General features: G+C 39.1%; 1 protein-coding gene and 1 pseudogene across 2 annotated transcripts in view; both read left to right on the forward strand.

Annotated features, from left to right (window-relative positions):
• LOC134615929 (NACHT, LRR and PYD domains-containing protein 14-like) overlaps nt 1-17,172 on the forward strand; it is an 851,239-nt pseudogene that overhangs the window by 278,280 nt on the left and 555,787 nt on the right.
• grip1 (glutamate receptor interacting protein 1) overlaps nt 1-17,172 on the forward strand; it is a 67,436-nt gene that overhangs the window by 2,612 nt on the left and 47,652 nt on the right. Inside the window, exon 1 of one of the 2 annotated variants that reach the window (XM_063460729.1) lies at nt 5,884-5,938. The exons of the other annotated variant lie outside the window; for it this stretch is intronic. Within the exon in view, the coding sequence (XP_063316799.1) occupies nt 5,899-5,938 (40 nt within the window). The 5' untranslated portion in view covers nt 5,884-5,898. Of the gene's footprint in view, nt 1-5,883; nt 5,939-17,172 lie in introns of those variants that run through there. 2 annotated transcript variants of the gene reach the window in all.

Below are 17,172 nucleotides of genomic sequence, written 5' to 3' on the forward strand. Positions count from 1 at the left end.
CTATAAGCAGCACTTTAAATGAACTGTTTGGGTAAAAAGATTAAAAAATCTTGTTCCAAGTATTGTGAATGTGGAGACACTGCTCGTTATCGTAGTCTTTGGTAGGATAAATTCAAATTGGGGTTTCATTTACTAAACAATCATTTGTAAATGAAAGTTAGTGTCAAATGTTTTTTTTTTTTTTGGTTTTTTTTAACCATACTGTGCTCTTCTGTGGTCTTGAAATCCACAAACCAAAGCACCGTGTAGAATGTATGTGGATATTTTCCACTCTTCAGCAAGTAGGTGAACTCCTGTTTATTTGGGCTTTTGTAAATTGGATTGAACATTTTGTCATATTGATTATAATGTAATTGGTTTTAAATATAGTCCAGTATTTATTAGAAATGATCATTAGCTCTCTTGTTGTACATAAAACTTGAGTCTATACAGAGGCATCCTATCATGACGATAAGCTGCAGTTTAATGAACCTGATTTTAAGAAGATTTTGATTGACCACATGGCTGAGTTAGAATAGAAACAAACATGTCAACACTCACCTAAGGTGTACTCGCAGTAGTTTTTCCTCCTTTTATACTCGGTGTCAGATTCAGCAAACCATTTTTAGCTCACTTTATAAAAACTATTCATGACCACTGCCACACATTCTCCACTCTACTTAAGAGGTGTGTTTTTATTCAGTCTCACTCACATTATTCCTGAAGAGACCTGAACAGACAGCTAAGTGTTTAACATTATCCAGATTTGTGGGTCATGAATGTAAGAGTTAACCTTTAACTGCTCCCAATAGGATCTCAGCTCTGTAGTGAACCTTTATGGGCACTAAGAAGACCTACATGAATACCAGTGGGTGGTGCAACAAACTGAAGATGCAATAATTCCTCTGTTGCCAACAATTTTGTCTCTTCATTATAAATTTGGCAGATGAGCACCCAAATTCTGGGCAGCTGTTTAAGGTCTAACTTCCCCACAAAGGATGAATAAAGTTTATTGAACTGCTAAATTCTGAAAATAGTGAAACCTGCGATTTGAGTGGGTACCAATTAATCTCCTTCATAAATGAAACTATGAAATGTAAAAATATCCTAATTGGAAGGGGTCATGTCTTCACATGTCTTACTTATCCACCCACAGCGTACTGATTGACCTCTTATAAAATCTTTGCCTTTTTATTATTAATTACTTGGTTATAACAACAAATGATAATCCCAGGAACATCTTTTCTTTTAGTTTTCTGTCAAAATCCAATTTTGCATTCTGAAGTAGTTCACATTTATGTATTTCATTCAGTTAAACCAGGTCCTGCTTTTAAATTTATTCTGATTATAAAATCCTTTTTTTTCTCGCATTGTAAAAACTTCTTGTTTTCTCTCATGTTCTTGTTTTTCTGACTGCAAAAAGTACTATATTAATATCGCTTGCTTATTGACTCATATTTGAGGCTTATTTATGATCATCCTTCAATTTCTTTCCAGATGGCCTAGACCAAAATAAAAGTTTAATTTATTTTAAAAAAATCCCAAACATTTGCTGATTTCAGCAAGAGAAATGTGAAATTATAACACTTTCTCTTTTTTATGTAACTGCAAATTAAATATTGTTGAGTGTCATCAGCATATAAGTGGTACTAGTGGAAAACCTCTCAGTAATCTGTCCCGAGTGTATCAGATATAAAATTAATAACGGTAGCCCCAGAATCGTGCCCTGGGGAACACCACAAAGATTTGAACCAGTAAGTGCTTCAAAAAGATGCCTGAAAAGTAAGTGCCTTGAGAGTAAAAGGGCCCTTAAGTTGTCTGGCATGAATTCAGTAGCTATATAAATAAAATGTGATTTATTGATATATTTGAATAATTTCTTATGCTTATAAACACCCCCCACCCCCCCACCCCCCAAATAAACACACAGTGTCCCGTGTTTCACTCTTTTGATTAAAAAAAAAAAAAGAAGTAAACTTTGTATTTGGATTTTCCATTGCTTCTTGTTAAAAAAAAAAAATCAAAACCAATGTTTTCAGTGTTCTTACATTTTACAGACAAAACACTGAACAAAAACATCATTAAACAAACTAACTGATAATGAACCCAATTAGGGCTGTGCGATATGACCAAAATCTCATATCCCGATATTAAGACATCTATCGTCCGATAACGATATAAATCACAAAAATGTAACATTTTCTGTAAATTCTGGGAATCTCGGGCAGCTCGACTTGCGTCAAGTGTTTCCAGCTGGGCGTCGTGTACCTGGAGTCGAGTGTTTTAACCGATGCATGAAACGATACATTTTTAGACATAGGTTGTAACGGCCGCCATTTTCTTTGTGAGTATTTATTACACGGCGTGCTGCGGGGAAAAGTCTGTTCTAACGTTTGAGTCTAAGGTTTATTTTTTAGCACCTGACGACTCTTTTTTGCTTCTCATCCGTAAACTCTCTGCATCTTTCACGTGATTCAGTTTATTTTGAAAAGTCTCAACAGGATCTTGAGCTTTATTGTGAAAGGTTTCTGTGGAACATAAACAAGCGGACACGCGATGGTTTTACCGTCGTTGTTGCTAACGACAGCGCATAAAAACAAGCGGTTGTCTGTCTGTAGTGTGGTTATATTAAATATAAGAGAAAGAGAGAACGTTAAGAAATTAATATAGCCACTATGGTGACCATCAAAATAATGAAAAAATATTGCCGTAAACAGTTTATTTTTGCGACACCACGAAACAAACGATAGCGTAAAATGCAAAGATAGACGTTTTTATATCGTCATCTGATATATATCGTTATATCGAACAGCCCTAAACCCAATAATTATTCCTAGTTTTGGATGAGTAGAAGTGACTAAAAAAGCCTCTACAATCTGAGCAGTTTGAGCCTCAGAGCCATTTTCCAAAGACGTTACGGTGCTGCTTTGGTGTTGTGTTGTAAACCTGTGTGTGGGGCTCCTGGAGAGATAATAATATAATCGTGTGTGTGTGTGTGTGTGTGTGCGTGTGTGTACAGCTTCCAGCTAAACTGGTCATAGTCCTTCACAGCGGGGATGCTGGGAAAAAAGAACAAAACACCAAAATGTTAAACGCTAAGACCCAAACACAGCAGGACAAAAAAAATATCACACAGCTGAAAGCAGCAGAATAAATATAGACAACAGGTAAATAATACATAGACAGACCATGACAGAAACACAGTGTACTACTATACTTACATGTTTATCTCTACTGCTTCATGTCACTACTCATCTCAAAGGGATTTGACTCAAAGAAAATGAGAAATTAAATCTAAACACGGGAGTCAGGAGTAAAGCAGGAGCCCCGTGAGATAAAATGATGAAAAACTGAGCAGAAATTTGGGTTAATTAGTTAAATTTTCCCATGAGTTTTTCTCTTAACTGAGCAGGGAAACCCAGAGTTAAATAAAAATAAATCTTATGTTCTCATGTTCAAGAAATTCAGGCAGTGATTAAATGTGACAACAGCTGATTTGTAGGTAGAAAGACAGAAAAACAAGAACATAAGTGAGCAAATTAACAGCTTAAATTACTGATATTTAATTTAAAATACTCTAAGAAATCGCCCAAACTCCAAACGTAACCCCTGATCCTAAGTAAAATATGTGATCCTGTTCTCATAAGTTTGTGACACATATTAATAGAGGTGAGAATCATCAGACACCCCACGTTATGATATTACTACAATATTTCAATTACAGTATCCTCCTGAGAACTGATGAAACGAGTATCTTTCAGTTTAACTTTTTTTTTTTTTTTTTGGGATGTCCTGCCTCATTGGAGTTAAAAGAGGCCGCTCAAACACACAAGATATAATTGGAAAGGCCAGGATTTTCGCTACTGAGCGCAGTGAGACTTATCAGGGTAGTTCAAATAAGCTAAAAGTTATAGACCAAAAACCAATGTCATAAAGTAATACAACGTAAATGAATAGGCTGGTTCTAAGGAGGATATGATGTTATGGCATTTAACTTTTTGCATTATGCTGAGTATTACAATAACAGATATTATGATTTGTCAACATTTTTAACTGCAAATTATGTTGAAATATGTAAGTTACATTTTGTCAATAAGATAAAGTTATCTCGCTTTAGTTTTTTTTCAGAAAAATGAAATTGTCAAGCATGCCAGTCATTTCCTACCAGTCTGTGATTAAATGGGGTCAAGCTGGCAATTACATTAACTAACATTAACCTGTTTCTGATAATACTGTCAGTAACTGTGATAAATCATCAAAAATCGCATGTCTTTTGGTGTCAACACTGACAGAAATTCACATTTAACTGTTATGTTGCACTCAGCAACCTTCTCTTGTAAAGTAATTGCAGTCCGTCAGACTGCAACTGTTTGGAGAAAGGTTGCCTGCTATTAGGTGACCTGATAGGACCAATCACTTGTGGTTGAGTGGTCGTGAGTGTGCAACACCTTAAAGCTATGAGCAGCCATTCAGTCCCCACAATTTGCTGAATAAACACAATACAATCACCAGGCGAGGAGGCTGCTGTCCTATTTTTTTTTACTCACATGACTGAGCCATTAGTTTGCTCTGAATTAGGAGGCATCTTTGTGTCCAGTCCAGTCCAGGTTTCCTCAGCTAACGTTAGCTCAAGATGTTGATGAGATCGGTCCTCCCGTTCGCAGTATTCCCAGAGTGTTTTAGGCTACGTCCACATGCACACGGGTATTTTTGTGAACTGAGATTTTCTGGTTTCATTTACAAAAAAACAAACAAGCAAACAAAAAAAAAACCCCTGTCCCCACGTGCAGTTTTGAAAAAATGTCTCCGTCCATGTGTAATCGCAAAAAAACTAAGTCAAACGCTGTCGAGAACATGCCAAAGCAACAGGTGGCGATATAATCCTAACCGTGTAGAAATGCTGGCCAATCAGAAGTCTAGAAGCCTAGGAGAGAAAGAGTAAACAAAGATGGCGCAGAGAAGCAGTCTTTCTAAATGGAGTGACAGTAACTGCGCGTGTATATGTAAGCATGTAAAACCTGCAGATAGTAAGATTTACACCAAGAGTATTTTTTTCTATATCCGCCATCGTAGAAATTCATCAATAATGTGGCGCACAGCATGACGTCATAAAAGGTGCACACCTTTGACGTTGCGGGACTAAATCTCAGTTTTCCTTGTCCACACATAAACGCAAAAAGGGCGTTTTTGAAAATCTCCACCCTTGGAGGAGTTTTTAGGAGTTTAGTGATAAAAATGCCATTTACGTGTGGACAAGAGGCCCAAACACATAGAAAAAGCTGCATTTTCAAAAATACCCATGTACGTGTGGACTTAGCCTTAGTTTATTTAATAAAATATCAGTATTTAGTATACCTGTATTGATACAATATCACTACAGAAAATATTGTGATCATCTGCTGTATTGATTTTTGCTTCCCACCCCTACACAGGCTCATAAGATTTTGGACAGTAACGTATTTTGTGCAGTTTTGACTCTGTACAGCACCACAGTGGATTTTAAAGCAAACAACAAAAGTGTTGCATCAGGTCTTCAGAATTTAGGCATTTTCATACACTACCCCATTTTCAGAGGTCCAGAAGTAATTGTAAAACCAAATATAATTTTCATTTTAATAATTGTTTTCGATACTTGGATAATAATCCTTTGCAGTGAATGACTGTCTGAAGTCGAGTATCCATGGACGTCGTCAAATGAAAAACCTCCTCCCTCGAGATTCTCAGAAACTGTCAGTCCATTATTTTGATTAAAATTGTTTTTTCATTTTCTTCCATTTTTCTTTCTAATACTGCAGTTTGATCTGCTGCCATTAGACCTGTCTGTGTTTCTGATTGGTCAACTTCTGGCAGCATTGTCTCTTTCAAGCTGGATTGGGAAACCTTAGGGATGAAGCCAGAGAGGGAAATCATATCCTGGCTATGTTGAACTTCCATCGTGGGACAGAGCCCTGGAGAAGAGGTGGAAAATCGATAGATGGATGGTTATGTCAACATCTCTTAGACCTCTAATTGCTGTCATGAATCCATTTATATCACATTCTTTCAGTGTCTCTTACAGATTTGTAGTTTCATTTATATCAAGGTGTAATTTTTTTTAAGCTCTTCTTGTGTTTTGTTAGTATTTAACATGTGAGGGCTCAGATATGTTTAAAGTTCAGTGTTTTACTTTAGAATTTGGTGCAAAGTGACATCTTTGGAAATTAATGATGAGACTTACACTCGCTGCCTTGTACAAGTTTGACATGATCATGATGACGCCTTTCCTTTTTTTTTTTAGCACACCTGGTGCCATTAAAAGCAGCTGTATTAGCTGTTAGACCTTCCTGATTAAAATGTGGTGGATCTAAAGGAAGCTATCGCAGGATTATTTTTTATGAAAATGTGGCGATTTTCAGGGAAGTTCTGCAGAATCTTTCTCTGTGATTTCTAAGCGGCTTTCTGCTCGTCTGTTCCTGTAATCTTGCAAAGTTTCAAATCCCTGCCAGAGACCTCGGGGGAATATTTAACCCCAACTTCCCTCTGTAAGGTTAATCCCATCCGAATGGGGCTTTAGCTCGTGTGTGCGTGCGCTCTGTTAACTTTTACGAGGTGAAAAGGCTCTTCAGAGTGTTTTTATGTCTCCTCTTTCACGTTTAACTGTGGTGGATTTAGTAAATGATTATTTCCTGGCTTCACTGACGAAGCTGAGGCCGGCCTGTGGAGGAGAACACGGATGCTGCAGGCAGCTTTTTGCAGCATGCAAGCGGTGACGGCGTCAGGTGCGTGACCCCGATTTCTTACCTGGCAGGTCCAGAAGGGTCCAGCACCTGTGCGCCTGCAGGCCGCTCTGAAAGTCTGATCCGTGGCCAGATTTGATGTGCTGCTCAACAGGAGCGTCTACCTCACAGATGTCCTCATAAACACCGAGTCCAGACTACAGCCGCCGGCATACAGACAGTGATTTATGGAGGACAGATGCTGCCAAAATTAATATAAATAAATAAATGTCTCTGATTTATGTGCCATGAAATCTAGAACCAAACAAAAAAAATCATTTTGGGAATAGATTTATTTATATTAGATGTAATATAATAAATTCATTTGTTAATTTATTTTAATAAAAGTTTAGATTTTATTTATTTAATCTATATATTATAGATTTTCTTAAAATTTCTTTTATTTAATTTTTATGTTTTGTTTTTTTCTTAAACATTTAATTGTATTTATGTGTTTTGGCAATTACGGCCCTCCATAGACTTACAGCTGCAGTTGTTAAACCAGTCTTAAATGAGATAATTAATCCAGTTATTCCAAATACAGGCTGGAAAATGCAGTTTGTGTAGTTGTTTATTTATTTACTGAGATCTTTTGGTGAAAAATGACCCAAACAGTGAACCGTCTTCTCAGTTTGGATCACAGATGAGTCATCGAAGATTAAATTGTATTTTTGTTTGAAAAGATCCTCGGTGACTATGATAAAGTGATTGTAAAGTCGGAGATGTGTCACAACATGGAAACATTAAATACATTTTTGTGGCTGTTTCAGTGAAGTGCAGTCAGGCTGTGCCGTCGATTTTTAGCTTCCCTTTTGGCGCTGAAGGTCATGTGACACGAGTGGAGCAGCAGCTGAACGGCCGTCAGATCGACTTGTTTCTTTAAAAATATTAAACGGGTTTTAAAGTGTTTCTTTCCCTAAAAAGATGAGAAAATCTTTGAGCAGTCACACATAGAAGGGTGTTATGATTAGGCTGTGTGTGTGTGTGTGTGTGTGTGTGTGTGTGTGTGTGTGTGTGTGCGTCTGTGCAAGTGCGCGATAATGAGTGTGTGTCACAGCATGACATCATCCCACCGTTTTAAGCTTTTCGTCTAAGAAGCAGAGAAAATGGCTTTAACACAAGTACACACACATTGAAACACACACTGTCGCAAAATCGTTTTCTATACTGCGACAGACTCACACACACTAAAATACACACTGTGTCCTTTAAGAGGTGCTGATGTCAGAACTCTGCTCATCTTTGTCCTCAGGATTACTGAAGCAGACCTGAATCTGTGTGTGTGTTTGTACTTGACACCAGTATTGTGAGGACATTTGGAGTTATGAGGACATATTGCCTGGCTCCTCAAATAGAAGATGTGCTTCTGTGTGTGTGTGTGTGTGTGTGTGTGTGTGTGTGTGTGTGTGTGTGTGTTTACATCCATATTTCTCAGCTTAATGTATTATTCGTATCGTCTCTCACAGATTTTACCAAGACACACACACACACACACACCACGACTCTGTTGAACAAACTGCTGACTCTGTGTGTGTGTGTGTGTGTGTGTGTGTGTGTGTGTGTCTCATCTCCTGACTTTTTCATCCATTTAAATGTGTGTGAGTGTGTATGTTGTTAAGGTGTGTGCAAATATTGTGTAATCGTCTACATGACCAAAAGTAAGTGGACCTGCGGGGATTTTAAGGCCAAATGTTGAACTTGGCTGAAGGGATTTGCTTACAAACGAACACAGAAATGTTGAGGTCACTAAGAGTCTCATGTGTTAAATAAAAGTAGGTGATTTATTTTGTTGTTGCCTGTTTGTGATGTACATGAGCAGCCTCTTACCCACCTGGAACAAAAGCTTAGGGCTGACTAAGCCGTATCTTGGACCCAGGACGTTCTGGAGCACATTACAGAGAAGAAGAGCATGTTTAGATTGAGACCTGGATTCAGGTCTTTAATTCACATTATGGATACACAGGATTTATGTTTTTGTGTTCAAGTGTACGCTGGCGCCTCGTTCTTGGGTTTTCCTTTAAGTGCTCTTTAATTTGGCCCTTCACCCGGGACCAGTTTAGCTTGGGAAGCCCTACCAGAGTAAGTTGCTTGCGACACCATAGATCGCCCATAATCAACCTCTCTGAGGCAGCAATTTCAGAAGTGACAGAATTCATATTACTGGTCGATATTTGTTCCTACCATCACCTGTGGCCTTGAGCTGTGGGTACTAACTGAATGAAATCAAGGGTCTGGTGGGAGTGAAGTTCCCATAAAGGGTGTCTAGGCTCCACCTCAGAGTAAAGTCTTTGGTCTTCTTGGTCAAAAGGAACCATGATCCAGATCAGAAAAAGCAGTAGATGATTAGCTTTAGATTTAGATCTGTTAGATCTATAGTCAACAGAAAATTGTATTTTAAAAAGAAAACTTTTCACTTCAACCAAATTTAGACATATGGAAGAACTCTTTAAAGGTTAACGACTGGCTGACTGTTTTCTGGATGGTTGCTCAGAAAAGTTCTGTGTATGCATTAACCCATATTAACACTTGCTGACAGTTCACTTCTGTAATCTCCAGACCTATGTGGCCTATTTCTTTGATATTTCATCATAAATGAAGTAGGTCAAAGCTCCAGAGTTGCATTTGAATAGTTGAGGCTGTGGAGCCAAAACACACATTCAAAGAGTCTCTCAGTGCAAGTCAGAAATATCCTCATTAAGGTCATTGGAGACGTACCAGGAAAGCAAACCCAAATCAAGGGTTTGGTATATTTTTGGTGAAAGGATAAACTATTGCCATCAACAAAACAAAAAAAGCTGCAGGGGATGACCATAGAATTCTTTCCATGATTAACAAAACCTTCAGAACACCAAGCCAAATGTAGAGCATTGACAGGGAGGTAGATAGTTTATTATTAAGACTTTACAGCAGACAGTAGGGTTTGGCACAAGGTGATTGGAGGTCCACAGAAAGCAGCCATAGGGGATGATCTTTGGATCCTTTCAATGCTAAATAAGGAACCCCCATCAGAACATCCAGCAGCACAGAACGCAATACCCAAGCCTAAAAGTGATCACAGAAGGCATCTGTGAGGGAGGTTTTCAGAATTCTTGCAATGGTAAAAAGGGTTCCCCTCAAGGTGCAAACCAGAGATCACTCTCCAAAACAGTAATGTGAGATGAAACTTTATGACACACACACACACACACACACACACACACACACACACACACACACACACACACACACACACACACACACACAAAGAACAATTCAAGAGTGCTTTTCTTTGGAAAACCAGCATCTGCATCTAGTAAGAGGAAACAAGTATGGAGAAGGAGGCAGTGTAGGCATGTGTATAGACTGCCAATGTGCTGTTTATTGATTCTGGAAAATTCAGTAATGGCTGACTCAATCACTTGACCTCCAACCATTGAGCTGCATTTAACAGCCGAACATGAAATCAGAGAATTAGCAGCAAGGAAGCTTTAAAAACGTTTCATTTGTGGACTCCAGAAGGAAAGAGACTCATGATGAGAATCTGCTTTACTGCCCTTCATCTGTTATATCCTGACACTCACAATCCCACACACACACACTCGCACATACACAGAGCCTTGGGCAGCATCCAGGTGGACAGCCGAGCTTCTGGCATCACATACACTCACTCATTTTCTACTTGAATAAGCCCAGCATGGACACACTAACACACATGCTTATTAATACACACACACTCATACGTGTTGTGTCTTAGGGTGTCTCTGTTGGTCCAGCAGTCAGTCTGACACTGAAACCTGCAGAGACAGGGAGAGAGGAGAGTATTTCCATTGTTTTCTCTGATCTGTTTTATTCATTATTGTGCGTGTGTGTGTGTGTGTGTGTGTGTGTGTGTGTGTGTGTTTGCCAGCTGCAGCTGCCCGATAACTGTCTTTGTCCCTCTTTCTCTCTAAGGTTCAGCACTAGAAAATAAAACATTAGCATTGCTTTGCAGGCTGTCCTCGGCCCACCTTAAACCCACACCACATTCAGATTAACCATCATACAGAAACCAGCCACAGCCCCACAGTCGACATAGTGTCAGATTACTGTGAAATGTAGTCAGATACTGAGGCCAGGTAACATAGGAATGCCATCTTTGTTCGTTCACCATATTCTACCTTCAGGAAGCGGTTGCTGCTGAGTTTTTTATTTGTGAGACATTTTTCTAATTAGCTCTGTTCTGATAAAGATGCCGTTAAATTAATTAATAAAAGACTTTCTCCGTGTTCACCAGTTTTTAAACTAGCTCAGCGCATCTCCCAGCCAGTTGCAACTTGGGCTCCATGGTTACATCATGAGTAAAAGCCTATCAGTGCTGAGCCCAGAGAAGTACACCCGCTATCTTCAGTAAGGTAGTGGAGCTGAGGTTTGTAGGTAAAGAAGCCGATAAACATCACAGTTTCATTTCATTGGTGACAAGCATGCAGAACTTCCCTGTTAAACTTAGAAATATATATACATATACATATTTGGTTAATGCTATGCTAAAGCTAACAGGCTCACATCAAGGTGGCAGAAACTTTAACTGCTCTGCTTCACCGTGTGAATGTGTGTGTTTAGCAGACACTCCTGCAAACATTAACAAGAAGCTCTTGGCACAAATAACCATAAAGGGTCGCAGCGGCTAAGGCTGCTACAACAGCAAAAGGGCAATGCTATGCTAGCAGATACGTGACAAACTACTTGAAAACCAGAGCAGCAGATACTTCAATACCAGGAAATAAAAGTGCTGAAACTGTTAATGATGAAGAAAAGATGAGCAGAAGTGAAAAGTTCTCTCTGTAAGCAGAGGAGAGTCATTGGAGTCTGATGAAGTCACTTCTGTTGTTCATATTCAGGTTAATGATGCCATGTGCATACTGATCTTTGTGTCTCTGCATCATCCATCCATCCATTCGCTTCCGCTTATCCTTTTCAGGGTCGCGGGGGGCGCTGGAGCCTATCCCAGCTGTCATAGGGCGAGAGGCGGGGTACACCCTGGACAGGTCGCCAGTCTGTCGCAGGGCTAACACACAGGGACAGACAACCATTCACACTCACATTCACTCACACATTCACACCTAGTGGCAATTTGGATTATCCAATTAACCTATCCCCACAAGCTGCATGTCTTTGGACGGTGGGAGGAAACCGGAGTACCCGGAGGGAACCCACGCAAACACGGGGAGAACATGCAAACTCCACACAGAAAGACCCCGGCCTGATGTTAGACTTGAACTCAGGACCTTCTTGCTGTGCGGCAACAGTGCTAACCACCGTGCCACCGTGCTGCGTCTCTGCATCATTTCTATTTAAAATAATTTATTTCTAATTCATGATTTCAGGACTTCATCCTGAAAAACTGTTTTAGTTTGAATATATTTTGACTGCATTCAAATAATTAATATTATTTTATAGATTCATATCTAAACACCAAAACGGTGGCGCAGTTGTTTTAATGATAATAAATTCAAAAATCCTTATTGTATATAACTCTGAAAATAATACATTTATATTTTTATATATATATTTATCAGCAGCAATACATTCAAAACCGTTGTGATTATTAAAACAACTTCCAGTGATTTGTTTGCTCTCAGATTTCAGGGTGGCACAACCATAAAGGTGTGACTTTTATTATGAATTAAAAATGCCATATTTCATCTTCCAGGCTGGCTGAAAATAGCCAGCTCTTTAAATATGAATAGAAATAGATAACTCTCATGTAGGCTGCTACACTTTCCATGTCAGGTTGTAAAAGCAGTGTAAAACTAGGAAAATGTTAACTTGCAATAAAAATCTTTATTTCATTTCAAACCTACATGTTTGCTTTTGGTGCTCGGCACAAAAGTTAATCCAGGTGTTCAAATAAAAGCCTGTTTAAACTGAAAGCAATTAAAGTGGTGCAGCTGGAAGAAATGTCCCTTAATTAAACAAAAATTTTTAATTGCAAGTCTAAAACTAACTTTTAGATTTCTGAAATGCCCAATAACTGTGTGATGGATTATGATCACCTCTGGATCAATAACACGAGTTCCTGTTGACTGAACCTCTTTGTTGCTCTGATATGAATCTGTGTGGCTCCTGACAGCTGTTGCCCAGCTGTTTTTGGTTTTGTTTTTTGGTTTGTTTGTTTGTTTGTTTGTTTGTTTGTTTTTTCTTTTCTTTTTTTCTCTGGTTTGTGTTTAGGTTAGGCCGACCCTTCGGGGAATGAATGAAAGTCAATGCGGCATGTGTTTGTGTCCATTAGGAATCAGGGTCAGTCACTCAGCAGTCCATTAAGGCTCTCTTTTGTTCTGCTTGTTTCTGGGTCTCTACGTCTCTGCTGTCCTCCCTCCGGCTTTATCAATCGCTGTCTGCACGTCTGCCCAGCTAAATCATGGGTATTTTTGGCAGGAATTGGACGTCTAAAGCGTCTGACACTTTCTGTCTTCTCCTCAGACTTGTCTTTTAAAAGCTGCAGCTTCTCTGAGTGACCACCAGGGGGAGGTAGAGTATAAAGTCTTTCTCAGAGAGGAGCGTGGAGAACTGGATTTCTCTCTCACACACACACACACACACACACAGGCAGCCAATCAGGTTGCAGAGCAGCAGAATCCTGACAGCGATATGCAAATGAAGCCTCACTTGTCATTTTTAGCAGCAGCAGCATCACTCTCCCTTTCCGTCTCTCTCTCTTTTTCCACCTGTGTCAGTAAATGTGACTTGACCATCTGCCCGGCTGGCACCTGAAGGGCCGTTAAAGCCCTCAGGCGTGTCTGACAGGTGAGGGAGGCGGAGCCAGTCTAATTTTAGGGCTCGCTGATGTGGTTTTTTTTTTTTTTTTTCTTCCCTCACATTTAATGGCAGCTCTTGTGTTGTGAGAGCAGCTCATGCGAGAAAATTTAAAAACACTGTCTGAACGACCGTACCGTAGTCCAGCCATGCAGGCAGAGACGCAGCTGCTTTCACCATGAACTCGCTAATCAAACATTAGGAAAAAGGTGAAAAACGACCAGCATGACATCCTGTGTTTAGAGTTTAGCTCTGGTTGTTATTTGGTGGTGCTTACTCGGCCCTCTGGTAAAATAATGCATTAAGTTTGCTCTTGGAGCAAATTGGCAGAAAATAATGAGAATCACGTCTAAACGAACCAACATGTTTAAATAAAACAAACACAAATTAAAGTGAAAATGTAGTTTTCTGTTTTATATGGAAAATAAAGTAAATGATGCTAAGCAGGGATGCCCACACATCCCTCTCTCCGCCCACCTCCTCCCGATATTGCAGGTGGATGCTGACTGAGCCAGGAGACGTCCTCTCCCTGTAATTTGTCCCGCGTGTTGTGGGTCTGCTCCGGGGGTCCAGGTTTTCCATAGTTTGATTTTTTTTTTTTTATATACATTTATATTCACAGATCTCTCTTTGAAGCTCCTGGTGGTTCTTCCAGCATATGCAGTGCTTTCAGCGTGTCACATCTCAGGTTATATTACCAGGTTAGCCAGTTTTTGGTTAATGTTAGCAGATCGAGCAGCAGGCCATCGTCCACACACCTGAATGTCTTAACGCATCATTCCAGTTGACAGTTATGTGTCCTCAGTTAGTCATGGGTGGAGTAACGTCTCATTGAGATAAGTGTAATCTTCCTAATCAGCTAGTTTTCTGCTAGCAACGAGCGAGTGCTGCAACCTTTAAACATCTCCTGCACTAGACAACGACGAGTTAAACCCGGCAGAGAGGCCGTTACAGACAGGTTTGCATCTATAACATTTAGCAGACCTGAGCTGCAACTGATTCAGTTTTAGAGTCGCTGTGAGATCAGACATTAGGGGTCAAATTATCCCAATCTTCACAAACGTGCGTCAGATGGAAATAGGAAAAATTCTTAGAAATGAAAGCAGATCCAGCTGCTCGGTTCACGCGTGGTCTGCAGTTGTGTTCTGAAGCTTTAAGTCATGTGCCTTAGATTTGTGTTTCTTATACTGTAAAAGGAAAATAAATCACGTGCACAGTCTAAGACGTGACGCTGTTTGGAGATGGTTGCAGCAGATCCTCCTTCCGGGTGTAAACGTCACTTTCAGAGAGGAACAAAAAAAAAAAAAACCTTGACTCCACATGACTTCATTCTCACCTGGATGAAAGCAGAGTGTTGATTTTATTCTGCCAACAGCTTCAAAATGTGTTTATCAGACGACAAAAGGTGTCAGTGCAGCAGGATCCACAAAATCTGAAGCTTCTCCTTCACTCCCGCTGCTGATCCAGTAATCAATACATTTACTATGAGAGCGTGTGTATATGTGTGTCTCTCTCTGTGTGTGTGTTTGTGTGTGTGTGTGCTGTCATTTTTCCATCAGCAGTTTTGTGCCTGTCAGGCTTCAGCGCAGCGTGGGAAACATGAGCTGTCAGGACATGACAGGGGTCAAAGGTCAGCACTCACAGCTCAGAGACATGGCTTTCTGACTGTCACTGAACACCCTGGCGACCAGCTGTCAGTCACTGTGTGTCAGAGGTCAAAGGTCACATTGGAGGGGAGCTGAGTGTGATGGCCACACAGAGAGGAAAGGTCCAGATTTACCTGCCCGGACCAGTTCACCTGTGTCTAAACTTATCTCTGGTGATATTCTGGTATTTCCCTCTCTTTCTGTAGAAATCTCATGCCGCCGCGAGCCATCATACTCTTGGCTTAAGAACAGTCCCAGAGCCTGACGGCCGAATTCTGGCGTGAAGTCCGTCCCCGCTCTGATCGTTTTCGGGACCCTCAAACACTCAGTAACCTGGTTAATCTCCTCCTTATGTGCATGATTAAAATACCCTCTGATCACAATCTGCTGCCCCCCTCCCGTTTGTCATTTCCTGAGCCAACAGGGCCGACTGGGACCCAGTTGGACGAGCGGCAAGCTTCCCTCCAATCCACCGTTTGGCAAACGGATTAAAAAAAAAGGAATTTAAACTGTAGAAATATTTTATTATGATTTCACAGCAGTCTGTCCTTCGCTGTGTGCTGCCTTCAGCAGATTTTCTGAAGCTGAATCACATTTACTCAAATACTTGAGGGTTGTACTCGAGCGTGTAGCTGTTAAAAACCAAAAATAGCAACATCTGTAAAGCTGCTTTTAAAACTAGGCCAGAATCTTTTCATTATTGATAAATGTCGCGATGATTTCCCCCAATAAACATCAATATAGTTTGGTCTATATAAACACCTTTATGCTTTTTTTTTTTTTTTTTGTACTGATTATTTTTTCCCTATAGTTTTTATTGTATTATTTTTTTATACATATATCATTAGATATTTAGATTTACTTTTACTTAATTGTGCTATTTATTTATTTATTTATTATTATTGTTTTTTACTTGTTAACAACCAAACACAAACAAATAGAACTAACAGTAATAATCGTGCTCAGCGTGGATATTTTCATACCTCCGTCCTTGTGATCAGTTATCATGTCATGATAGTCTTACGCAAAAACAACAAAAGATGTCATTCACGTTCACGTCAACATATTCAAGAAAGAAACGACACATTGTGCTAAATGTTTGACCCGAGCAGATCATGAAGTCCACTGGGACGTGTTCCAGCGTTGTATGTTGTACATTATATTTTATTTTTCCTGGCACGAAAAATCAGAACATTACAGTTTTCTCAGATGTTTATTTTTGGGTTTAAGAGTTTGGTTGAAGATACGCCCGCTGAGATCAATTCCAGTTCACAAGATTTCCTGCAGTTTGGAGTAGGACCATAGGCGGTGTGTAAGTCTGCCAGGATTTATTTAGCCTTATTTTTTAAAAATACTCTTTTTCCAGTTTTGGTTACTTTATTTTTTTTTATTTTAAAAACATTTATTTAATTTTTACTTGGTATTATTACACTTATTTCTATTTTTATTTTGTTATTATTTTCTGTTTTTATTTTTTTACTGTATTTTGTGTAACGTATCTTATTTATTAATATATTCATATTTTATGCTTTTTAACTAATGCCAAATATTATTACCTATTTTTTGCACACTTTATTCATCATTGCTGAAAGTATAATTTTTCAGTAATTTGTTATTTATTTTATTTTATATGTTTCATTTTGTCAGTGTTTTCATATATCATTTTTGATCATGATCATGTTTTTATTTTCTTTTTTGGTTCTTCTCTTTATTTGTCATTGTGATTTAATCATTTTTATTAATCAATAAATAAGGCAGAGTAAAATGACGGCGTATATCATATGATGAATTCTAAACATCAGCGTAGCTCCGATCAGCAAAAGACAAAAAACGATTATTGCATAAATATAAAATAAATGGAGATGAGGGTAAAAGCAAAAGTTGGCTATTTTTTATTCTTTAATAAAAAATCTCTCAGATGTTGTCAGCAGCTGGATATGATCATGAAGGTGTTTCAGGATCTTTAGTGCCCGTGTTATTGTGAAGCCTTGTTTAAGATGAACTCAGGTACCAGAGGATGC

Source organism: Pelmatolapia mariae, linkage group LG17 (assembly GCF_036321145.2).
Source record: "Pelmatolapia mariae isolate MD_Pm_ZW linkage group LG17, Pm_UMD_F_2, whole genome shotgun sequence".
Classification (NCBI taxonomy): Eukaryota; Metazoa; Chordata; class Actinopteri; order Cichliformes; family Cichlidae; genus Pelmatolapia; species Pelmatolapia mariae.